Genomic DNA, 12,480 nt, shown 5'->3' on the forward strand with positions numbered 1-12,480 from the left:
TCTCAAAAAGAAAAGACAATCTAAAAAAAATTTTTTTTTAATTTCAAATATATGATTTTTCATTTAATCCTTGATATAATAGAATCCATTGGAATATTATATATTGCTACTAATACAAAGCTCCAATAAATACTAGATTCGGGTAACGCTCCAATAAATTCAATTGCAGTAAGATACACCAAGCACACAAATGGAATGTGAACGTCATGAAAAGAATTATTGTTTTTGTATTCCCATTCTTCGTATCACTGTTGCCTTCACTTCTTTAATTTTCGTTATTTCTATCGAATTCTACAAAATAGAGATACTATTTTCATATTTTTCAGGCTTCGGTGTCGTGTGGATATTTCCTGCAATGATTTGTATATTATGTTTATAAACAAACGACATCCTTACAGGACTTCTACAGTGCGTTGTGAGATGGGACTTTGTTAGTTACCTTTTATGTAATTGGTAAAAATAATATGATCTGAGGATGCAGAACGAAATACTTTAATTTAAACCCAAAACTAGTTTAGATACCATTGTCCTTGCACTAGAAGTTGATGTTAAATTGACTCGCTTCCATACAGGACACACCATAATTTCCATTTAAGTGAAAGGTCATCAATATGTTCCACTTGTCATATTGATTTTAGTGTTCACATATTTTGATTGAATGCCTTGATTTTAATATTCGTTGTCGTCACTTTTCCCCCTCATTTCCTCTTAACATACCAGACTTGGTAAATGAATAATGACATTCAAATTTTTAAATTTTTTTTAAATGTTAATTGTTCGTTCTTTTACATGTGTTTAACACATTTTACTATTATTCACTATTTGTGAATCAGTTTTTAAGCATCTTTGTTTCCTTTTATTCTTATTTTTTTATTTTTAAATTTTAACTAAATATTTTATAGTCTGTTAAGAGATTACACCATATGAATGAGGCATTCTGGTCAAGAATGATTCTCTTTTTCTGATTACAAATTAACAAGTGTACAACAAGTTTAAGTCTTATAAGCTAAATCTTTAGATTTAGTAACAATTTTTAATGTTATAAAAGCAAAATTGGCATTAAGATGAGAAAGAGTTTCTATTTCGAGTTAATTTGTTTAATCAAAGATTTTGTGTTTATTTTTCGTGCGATTTGCTTTTATTGTTTTGAAGTGCAGTTAATGAAATTATCTGCTTTAATTTTTAAATCTTTGATCTCTAGAATTGTTTTGATTATTGACCAACTCTCCCAAGACGCACATAAAATTAAGCTTTTATTTTTTATTTTCTAGTAAAAGTGCGTTTAACGAAACCTTTCTCCATCCACTTATTTTATTACTTATTCCATCCCTAAAGAAAATTAAGAACCATCAAACCTAATTAATAATTTTAATCAATTTTTGTTGTAAAGCTCAAGAACAAAATATATATTTTTTGGTTAGCGGCTGTCTTGAACATATTCTACATATATAGATTGTTTGAGTCATATAAGCAAATATTGCTTTGAGTTTCCATTACATAACTTTGGAAAACACGTTTCAAGGTGGGAGGGGGGTATAAGATTTTTAACTTGATTCTCAAAATTTGTGAAAAATAAATATTATCTTGAGAGTTATCCAGTTTTAAGAAAAAACAATCTAAAAAAGTTTTTTTTTTAATTTCAAATATGTAATTTTTTTATTTAATCCTTGATATAATAGAATCCATTGGAATATATATTGCTACCAATACAAAGCTCCAATAAATGCGAGATTCGGGAAACACTCCAATAAATTCAATTCTAGTAAGATGCACCGAGCACACAAATTAAATGCGAACGGCATGAAAAGAATTATTGTTTTTGTATTCCTATTCTTCGTATCACTGTTGCCTTCACACTTCTTTAATTTTGATTATTTCAATCGAATTCTACAAAATAGAGGCTCCATTGTCATATTTCTCTGGATTCAATGTCAAGTGGATATTTCATGCTATGATATACATATTATGTTTATAAACACGAAACCTGCTTTCTCTTTCCAGGACTTCTACACTGCTATGTGAGAGGGACCTTTGTTAGTTACCGTTAATGTAATTGGCAAAAATCCTATGATCTGAGGATGCAGAATGAAATACATTCATTCACTTAAACCCACAACTAGTTTATGTACCATTGTCCTTGCACTAGAAGTTGATGTTAAATTGACTCGCCTCCATACAGGAAACACCATAATTTCCATTTCAGAGAAAGCTCATCAATATGTTCCACTTGTAATATTTATTTTAATATTCACATATTTTTATTGAATGCCTTGATTTTAATGTTTGTTGTTGTCACTTTTTCCTCTCATCACCTCTTAACATGCAAGACTTTGTGGATAAAAATTGCCATCCAAATTTTTTAATTTTTTAAAAAATGTTGTTGATAGTTCGTTCTTTTACATTTTACTATTGTTCACTATTAGTGAATCAGTTTTTTAAAAAGTTTTGTTTCTTTTTCCTGTTATTTATTTTTTTATTTTTAAATTTTACCTAAATATTTTATAGTCTGTTAAGAGATTACACCATATGAATGAGGCATTCTGGCCAAGAATGATTCTTTCGTCATTAAACTTAACAATAATAACTGCCACTAACAATCTTTGACCATCAAGGATCATCTATATTAATAATAAAAAAAATTCATCTAAATATTTCTAAAATTCAAAGAATTTTTCACTATTGCATGATTAGGAAGAAAACCTTAATTGTAAATAAAAAAAAAACTTCAAAAATTTTAAGATTATTTTACACTGAAATCCCTCCATATGGAAAAAAAGGTCAGATCATCTTGATATCTTGGCCACAAACGATGCAGAAAATGTCAAAATGAAGTGTTAATAAAGACAATAAAAATAATCTGAGTTTCACGCAACAATGGAAGGCACTCTCTAAAACAAGATTAAAAGTATTTTTTTTAATTTGTTAAAAATAAAAAGAATTATACGTTTAAAAATTGTATAATTCAAAGGACTTTAAACTTTGCTTTAAACTTTGTGGTGGTGTAAAAATTGTTTTTTAGTTTTTTTAAATTATGGCGCAAAATTTCAATTCATTTTTAATGAAAATTGATATTAAGGTTCTAAAGAAAACCTGTTCCGAGATGAAACTTCTCAATATTCATAAAGTACATTCGCTAATATCAGAGTTCTAGCTCCAGAGTCTAGCACTGTAAACCCCAGCAAACAACACACACAGATTAAACTCTATTATTAGCAAAGATTACTCAAATTAATGAAAAAATAAAATTGTTCATCAATATAATGAATCTATTTCTTTAATTTGAAATGACCACAAAGAATGTCTAAAAGAAGAAAAATATCACAAACATTAGATTCCGTTACTAAGTATGAAAATATTTATTAATGCATTCAATAAGTAAATTAAATATCTTTTTTCAATTACGATCTTTTATAAATAAAGAAATGACTTCTATGTCAAATTCACCATTAACATTAAAAACAGATTTTACATTTTCTATAAATTTTCCAATTGTTACAAATACAAGTAATATTATTAATTAAATATCAAGTTAAAACAAAACTATTGCAAACACCAAAGTGCCGTCGATTATTATAATTATTAATCTTCAAGTAAATGTGTTATTTTAAACCGTTATATTCTATACTATTGACAATAGTTATTTGGTATTCAAATATTTTGAAAAACAGGGAAAAAAAGGTGACTATCATTGTATTTGAAAATATTGAATTTTAAATTAAAGACAGAAGAAGAAATCACCTTATTGGGAAAAAATGAATATATATTTTTGGTATTAACTATTAGAATATGTACTAGGATAAAGCTTGTGAAAAATGTAGAAATAAAGTTAAAAACCTTTAACATTAGGTATAAATCTGTTTCAACTAAAAATATATTTTCATCGTCATTTGTGATTTAGAAATATTTTATATTGTGATATCAGGAATACGCTTCGTCAAAGTAGTGAAATTCACAGAATGATTTAAAAAATGAAGCGATTTAGAATTATATTTGTTTCAATTCTATAGAGAATCTAAGGCAGTTCCATACAAGATTAAAAGAGTTATTTCCATAATTTCCTGCTTGATTTCATTCATGCTTTCAAATGTGATGCCTATTACAATCGCTGCGGCTAGTGAAAGTCTTTTTCACAAGGTGAGCATTTATGAGGTTTTTACCCCAGAGTGAGTGCAGATGTGTATCTTAAGAGTAGAGTCATAAGTAAAAGCTTTTTACATACGTATCATGCAAAGAGTTTTGCATCCTTGTGAGTCAGATAATGTCTGTCGAGGTTTATTTTCTTAGAAAATTCTTTTCTGCATATATCACACACAAATTGCTCTCTCTTCAGTGTGTATTCCCTAATGCCTACCACGAACTAGTTGCTGAGAGAATTGTTTGCAGCATGTTTCGCACGCGAAAGGCTAGTCTATAGGCTATAGCATTTGGTCTATAGTGATGAGTTTACTTCTTGAATTCCTAAGGACATAATGGAATCGAATTTCTTCTTGCGAGGATGTATTCCGGAAGATCCAGCCAAAACATTGTCATCTTATTTGAAGAGAATGGTACTTTCACATTGATAAGTATTTTCTCGTTCTTTCTGTGAATCTGAGAGAACATTTCAAGTGAAATATTTTCATCATTACATTCCCTGATAATGGATCATGACATTTCTTAGTTCCGTACTTCCTGGTGCCAGTTTAGGATTCACAATCAAATTCACAGTTCCAGAAATTTTATTATTTGAACAAGATTCCCGAACTAAAGATTCTACAGAATTGATAAAAAATATGTTTATCAATTCCAAAGATTCCCATGTCCTTTCTTCAAGGATCGTTTTACAGTCTTCTCCAGGTTGGATAAGATACACCTGATTCTCTTTGTTTCTGCTCGTCAACACCATTTGATCCGGTGACAACCTGTGTTTTCTTATAAATATGGTGAAAATCATTTTCAGATTTTCAATTATATTTAACACCGGAGAAGGTGTAAAAGATGCGTTTTTTGGCTTCGGACTTCAGTCACTTGAATTTCTGAAAGGGAATTAAAATATGAATTGTCATAAGGATTCATTGGTTATGCATTGTTGGAGGTCTTCTCTGAAAATGTCCTACAACCTGTTCTCTCCAAGGAAGAAAAAAATTGAGACAATTTCATTGTTTTGAAAGAGCGGTAAATTCAAGAACTCAGATTTTTTACTTTCATTTGATCGAGTAGCTTGACATAAATATCGGGAATCATTATTAGAATTTTTCGTTGATTTCTGTTTTCCTTCACCGTGTTTTTTATCGGATTGTTCTGGCTATGATAGGTAATACACATTGGTATTACCTATGATTGGAAATACACAATGTTCTGGCTATGATAGGTAATACAGGATTCTTATAAAAGAAGCAAGGATGATTCTCACATTAAATCACTATTTTATTACAAAGCTGACACAAATATCGATCCATGAATTTTAATTTTAAATAAAAATTCCGACATCATAAAAATTGTAAAATAACTTGTTATTGGGGAGCACAAACTGAATTTCTATTACACCTGTCATTTATATGTTGTAGAGGTAGTGATCACGTTTCAATTTCGTAGCTCTTGCTATATTTAAAGTCAACGCAAGTTGATAAATAAACTACGAATGCATTGTTTCTTTAATAACAGGCAAGAGCCCTGTTCTAAATTAAAAAGTAAAAAACTTAAATTCAAAAAATTCGTTATTTAATATTTAAAATCTGCATTCGCTTTATGTAAATGTTTGTGGAATCATTTGATTTATCTTAATCTGCATACCAAATGAGTTATAAAAAATAAAGATTATGATCTAGAACACAGAGTATCTTAGTGGAATATTGGAGTTATTTAAACTGAGTTCTGGAAATTGATTCGAATTTATTTGAGTGTATTTTGATCTTTTATTTCAACAAACAAAAATCTTGCCAGATTTAAAAATAATTGTGCATGAAAGAGGATATTATAAAAGAAGGTGAAAAAATATGATTATAAAAGAGAAGGACACACGTATATAAAATAATGCTTTACCTCTCACCACATTTTATTCAAAATAATTTTCTAAGATTTTTTTTTCTCTACAATAAAAAAATATGAAATATTTGAAATTCAATGACATTCTGTAAAAATAATTTCATTAATATTTTTATAAGAAAATCTGTTTTGCAGTTATTTATTTCTGCTACCCATAACCTTTAAAGGAAACGATTTCTGTTCTTTTCTTTTTTTGGTAGATAAAAAAATAAGATTATGATTATTTACTTCTAAACTCTATTTCCATAATCAGATGTGTAATGAACGGTTGTTTTGGAATATAACTATGAATGAATAAATAAAATATATGTGATACAAAATAAGGAAACAAATTTTTTCCTGGGCCCTTTCATATTTAAAAGAATGGTTTTTCACATTTGGTATCTTTCACGTGATATTTAAATGTTTATTGAAGTGCAGATGTCGTCGTTCGAGCATTACAATAAATGAAGTGGTGTATTCAAATTTGAACTAATGTTCGTTTCAAGTTGGTTTAAGTAGCTGTTTTCTCCTATGATGCCAGACGTAATTACTGCTGTTTGTGAAAGTATCTTCATAAACTGGCCATTTACAAGGCCTTTCTCCTGTGTGTGTCCTGACATGTACCATAAGATTGTAATGTCGACAATAATTCTTGTTACACACATCACACAGAAAAGGCTTATACCCCTCTCATGACCGATGATGATGGACCAGATTTTCTTTCGGAGCAAATTCTTTCCGTCGTATATAGCACAAGAAAGAGCTACATGCCAATGTCTATTCTGTGAGGCTTGAAGAGACTTATTTTGGAGAAAATTTCTCTTTACTGCACATTTACTACACACAACTGGCTTTTCGCCAGTTTTTATTCTAATATGATTGTCAAAACTGATTTTTCCATTGAATTGTTATGTTAATTCTGCTTTTATACGACGCATTTTGGAAAGTTCTACACCATTTACATTATGTAAGGTAAGTAGAAGTATTGTAAGTAGAATTAATTACATTGGCAATCTTATCCTCATCCTTACTTTGAACCCTTGAGTTTACACTAGATAAAACTACTAGCACTCCTGATATTTGCATCAATCCGCCCCCCAACCTAGGGGCACCTCGGAATTAAGGATGAGAAACCTGGTGGTAGGTTCTCGTCACCTTTGTGGGTGAACGAAAAGGTATGGGTCTGCACCTCCCATCGATGACGGGACATACTTCCTTAGGGAAGTGTTGTATCGTGGCCAGTAATGATTCAATTTTCAATTTTTTTATCCGTGCGCCTTCGGGCGCGTCGAGGAATCAGTGTTATGTTTTGATACTTACATCAGATCGTCTGCTAGTCCTCCTGATACTTTGATCATTTTCATTAACTGGTTCCTTATTGTCTGCTGAGAAAACAGAATGCACAATTAAAATCGAAATTTAAAAAAAAAATTATTTAAAAATATTCGTTGTATTGTACACTAAGGAACTCATAAAAAGCATTTTGCATATATTAAAAGACTGTCGTAGAAATCAGGCTGTTAATTTTTCGTATAATCAAAAATATTCAGTAAATATTAATAAAAAGAAATCAAGGTTTCAATTGATTCCAGCAGTATAAGAACATAGTCGAAATGTTTTGATTAATTATAAAAATTAAAATTTTTGATACATTTAAATTATATTTAATGAATGAATATTACATTAAAAACGTGCTAGAACATCTACCTTAATTTTAAGATTGTTATCAGATTCTAATATAATATCCGACATCTACGGTTTAAAACGAGCCTTCAATTTGTGTCATTTTCTGCGAAGCTTTTTAAATTTTCCTTAATTTGCAAAAGAAGTACAAAAAGTAATTGTTAAAAAAATTATATTAAATAAACAGAATTTGTTTAGAAAACACTGGATAAGAAATATCCTTGATCGAAATTTCTTCGTTTGGCATCTGTCTTTTTAATCCATTTCAATAATTAATTAAAAAAGTCTTAATAGAAGACTTTTTCCTTTTTTCTATTTCTTTATATAACAAGATGTAAAAAATAGAAGCTTATCTCTGAAATATCGGAAAAAAAAAAAAACGGAAAATATTTTAGCCTATTCAAAAACATATAATCTGTGCTTTATAAACAATCGTAAGTTAAACTGAAAAAATATGAAATAGTTCAAATTAATGCTAATCAATTTTTATATCAGATTTTATTTAAAGATCACCTTAGAATTGACGTGGAATATCACCTTACTCCTTTCTAGAGTTTGATTCGAAGGAATATTGAAAAAAAAATATCTAATCAATTCAAGGAGATAAATTTTAATGTCAAATGATTCTGCCAGTAAATCGAAGAAACTATAAAATTTCAAATATATTTCTTTAGGAAAAACGCTCGCACACATTTCATGCATAAGCTCATGCATCATATATATGAAATTAACACCAAGGTTAAATGCAATTTAGTTGAATTAACAATGACACAGAAAAGAAAACCTCTGAAAAGACAATTTCAAATTTACTCGGACTCTGTTCAAAAATTAAATAATAAAATAATTTTATAATTTTATCAAATTACAATGTATTATTAATTACAGCCAAAATCATAATCTAAAAAGTAAATGCACATTTTTTATATGCCAACCACAAAATTTCCAACAAATAATTGTTGCTTATCACTAATGAGCTGGTTGAAATTCAAGCGATGCTTAAAAGACTTTCAAGTTAAATACATATAACCCAGTTAATTCATTCCCAGGAAAATGATTCGAAGAAACGATAATTCATTAATGTTTAGGAGAAAAGAATGACTATAAAATGCCTCGGCACATCAGTACAATACAATATTCTTCGAAACAAGGTGATATTATATTATAAGAAAATGTATCAATATAAAAATTCTGTATATTAAAATAGTTTTCAATCCCTAATAGTTTAACGATGCTTTATAACTAATATGCTGGGTGAATCAAAGCGATGCTTAAAAGACTCTCCAGTTGAACACATAAAGACCAATGAATTCATTCCCAGGAAAATGATTCGAATATATAGAATTAGTTAGCTTTGAGGGGAAATAAATAAAAATCAAATACCCCGGCACTTCAACACAAAACAATTGTCTTTGAAACTAGATAAAATTATATTAAGAGATAGGGAAGCAGTATTAAAAATGGGTACAATTAAATAATTTTAGGTGCCGCATGATTCGAAACAAAACTTTAATTATAATTACAAAAAAAAATCTACAAAAATTTTTATAAATGAATAGCTTACATTAAAAAAAACACAACACGCAAAATCCGCCGAATCATAATAATTTGAACATTAGCAATAGAAAAATACAAGATAAAAAGTTAAGAAAAATGAAAATAATCAGATTTTCACTTCAACAATGAAACATATTAATGAAAAATAAGTTTAAACATGTTTGTTTAATGTGTTAAAAATAGAAAATACAATGACGCGTCTAAAACTTATCATTGAAATGATTATGCATCGAATTTGGGTATGTTTAAAAACAATTTTTTTCATTGGAAATTTATTGTCTAAATGAAGTGTGTTTTAAAATTAATTAAATTGCTACCAAACATTTCAAAAACACCGGTTGGTCCTCCAAATTCCCAGCATTGAAAATGTATATTAGACAAATTTGCAAATTTGGCAATACCTGCATGTGTCAACTCACATGTTTATCTTAAATACAAAAAGGGATTACACAAATCATTGGGAAAAACTGATATTGAATTTATTTATTTCATAGAAAATGACTACAAAGAATTTCTTAGAAAGAAAAACAATATATCACAGAGATATTGATATCTTAGATCTAATATAAAAATATTAACTTTTTACAAAAATGCAATAAATATATCTTGTAGAGAACGATTTTCAAGATATGAAGAACGGTACTCCTTGCGAAATTCGTCATTAATATTAAAAATAGATTTTTGTTTTATCTATATTTTCCAATTGCAGCAAATATTATTTATTAAGAAAACATCAAATTAAAAAAAGTGTTACTTACATTAATTTATCGATTATTACAATTATTTACCGCACTTCAGTAATTTTTTCAGTTAAAATATCGTTTTACGTATCATTATTTAAAACCAATACTAAGTTAGCATTAAATTGTTTTCCGAAATACTCTGAAAAACTATAAATGAAACGGTAGATACCATTAAATTTGGAAATATTTAATACTGAGCGAAAATCAAAACCAAAATAATTTTATTTGAAGAGAGGATAAAAATGTATTTTTAATATAAATGTGTTAACATTTTTATTAGGATTTAAAAAAATATAAGCAATATTCATACACTCAGATATAAAGGCATTTAACTGAAAACATATTTTCATTGTCAATTATTAGTAAAATGCAATAGGCTTATGGGTTCTGTATCAGGAAATATACTTCGTCAAAGTAATAAAATTCATACAGTAAATTTAAAAATAAAATTATAACAACTTGCACTTAAAATTCCTTAAATTTCGATAAAGAGTGTAAAATAATTATTTCTGTAATTTGTTGATTACTTTCACTCGAGCTTTCTTCTGTCAGGCTTTTAACAATCGCTGCTGTGCGCGAATGCCATTTCACAATCTGGACATTTATAAGGTATTTCTCCCGTGTGCGTCCTCGCATGTTAAAATTATTTCAATTCGGCTAAGAATGTAAAATAGTTCCATACAAGATTAAAAGAATTATTTTGGTAGTTTACAAGTTTATTTCACTTATGCATTCTCCTCCGATGCCTGTAACAACTGCTGCTGGTCGTGAAAGCCATTCCACAAATTGGACACTTGTAAGGCTTTTCTCCAGTGTGGGTACGAGCATGTGTTTTAAGATTACCCTTTTGAGCGAAAGCTTCATTACAAACATCACATACAAAAGGCTTTTCTCCATTGTGGGTACGAGCATGTCTTTTAAGATTACCCTTTCGAGCGAAAGCTTCATTACAAACATCACATACAAAAGGCTTTTCGCCAGTGTGAGTCCTAACATGAATCTTAAGATGACCCTTTAGAGCAAAACCTTTATTGCAGACGTAGCACACGAAAGGTCTCTCACCGGTATGGGTTCGATGATGTCTGTCGCGATCTATTTTCCGAGTAAATTCTTTTCCGCATACATCACATGCATAAGGCGTTTTGCCCGTGTGGGTTATGTAATGTAGGTTGAGACCTGATTTTTGAGAGAACTGCTTCTTGCATATATCGCCCTTATAGCTAGTGTGTGTTCGATAATTCGTTTTAGGAGTATCTTTCTTACAAGAGTTCTTAGGAAATTTCTTCTTACCAGAACAGAATCCGGAAGGACCAGCCACAGCATTGTCATCCTCCTTGGTAGAGATAGGTTCATTCAAGTCGGTACTCCTTTTCTTCTTATTATTGTGACCTTGAGAATGCATTTCAGGTGAAATATTTTTACGATTGACAATCTCTGAGACATTCCTCAAAATCAAATTTTCATTTCCAGAAATACTTTTACTTTCTGAATGACCTGTTTTGACGACACATTCTAGAGAATCAATAAAATTTTTTTTATCGTAATTCAAAGTTTGCCATTTGCTATTTTCAAGAGACGTTTTATATTCTTCATCAGTTGTTGCATAGAGCAGGTCTGATACACCTGATGCACTTTGATTTTGTATCTGAAATCCACTCGATCCGGCTGAAACTGTCGTCTCTTCATAAGCTTCACGATGGACGATTTCAGGTCTATGAGCAGATTCAATGTTTTCTGAAGAAGCTGTAAAAGATGTGTTTTCTTTGCCTTGAACTTCCGTCGCCTGAGCATCTGAAATGCGATAAAAATAAGAAATATCACAAGGATCACTTAGTTGTGCATTGCCGGAACACTCTGCAGAAATCCTGGACTTGTTTACTTTTGTAGGAAGCGGCTTAAATTCTTCATTATGTTGATACAGCGATAAATTAATCAGCTCAGATTCTTTATTTTCCTTTTGGTGGAAAGACCGACTTAAATACAAAGAATTCTCATTCGAATTTTCCTTACATTTGTGTTTGGCTTCTTCATTATCTTCATCCGAATTTCCTGTCGTTGGCAGTGAATACACGTTGTCATCATTCTTATAAAATACGCAAGGATTATGCTCACCGTAAGTCAGTACTCTGCTACAAATTTGGCAAAAGTATCGAGCCATTAATTTCCAACAAAAATAAAATTCCGACTTATCAAATTTTTTTAAATAGTTCTTAAATAAGTAAGAAACGTAGATTTTCTTTTCTTCTACAGTTTAATGCTGTAAACGTTCTTGATGAAATTTACATTTGGTATTTACGGTTATAGTTAAAGTATATTCAACGATGAATAAATTTTGAATGTTTCATTTATTAAATAACGTGCTAGAGTCCTTTGCCCTAAATTCAAATATCCAATGTCTAATATTTAAAATCCAAATTCGCTTCATGTGTTTATTTTTGATATCCTTTCATATCTTAATCTGGATAGCAACTGAGTTAAAACAAAAATTAGGATT

General features: G+C 29.5%; 1 protein-coding gene across 1 annotated transcript; it reads right to left on the reverse strand.

Annotated features, from left to right (window-relative positions):
- Nucleotides 1-10,707: 10,707 nt before the first annotated feature.
- LOC129972037 (zinc finger protein 782-like) lies at nt 10,708-12,144 on the reverse strand. The gene has a single exon (XM_056086017.1). The coding sequence runs from the start codon at nt 12,142-12,144 to the stop codon at nt 10,708-10,710; it is 1,437 nt and encodes a 478-aa protein (XP_055941992.1).
- Nucleotides 12,145-12,480: the final 336 nt, after the last annotated feature.

Source organism: Argiope bruennichi, chromosome 6 (genome assembly GCF_947563725.1).
Source record: "Argiope bruennichi chromosome 6, qqArgBrue1.1, whole genome shotgun sequence".
Lineage (NCBI taxonomy): Eukaryota > Metazoa > Arthropoda > Arachnida > Araneae > Araneidae > Argiope > Argiope bruennichi.

Coding starts and splice junctions, on each gene's coding strand:
- LOC129972037 (XM_056086017.1), bottom strand. CDS start 12,144: ATGGCTCGATACTTTTGCCAAATTTGTAGCAGAGTACTGACTTACGGT.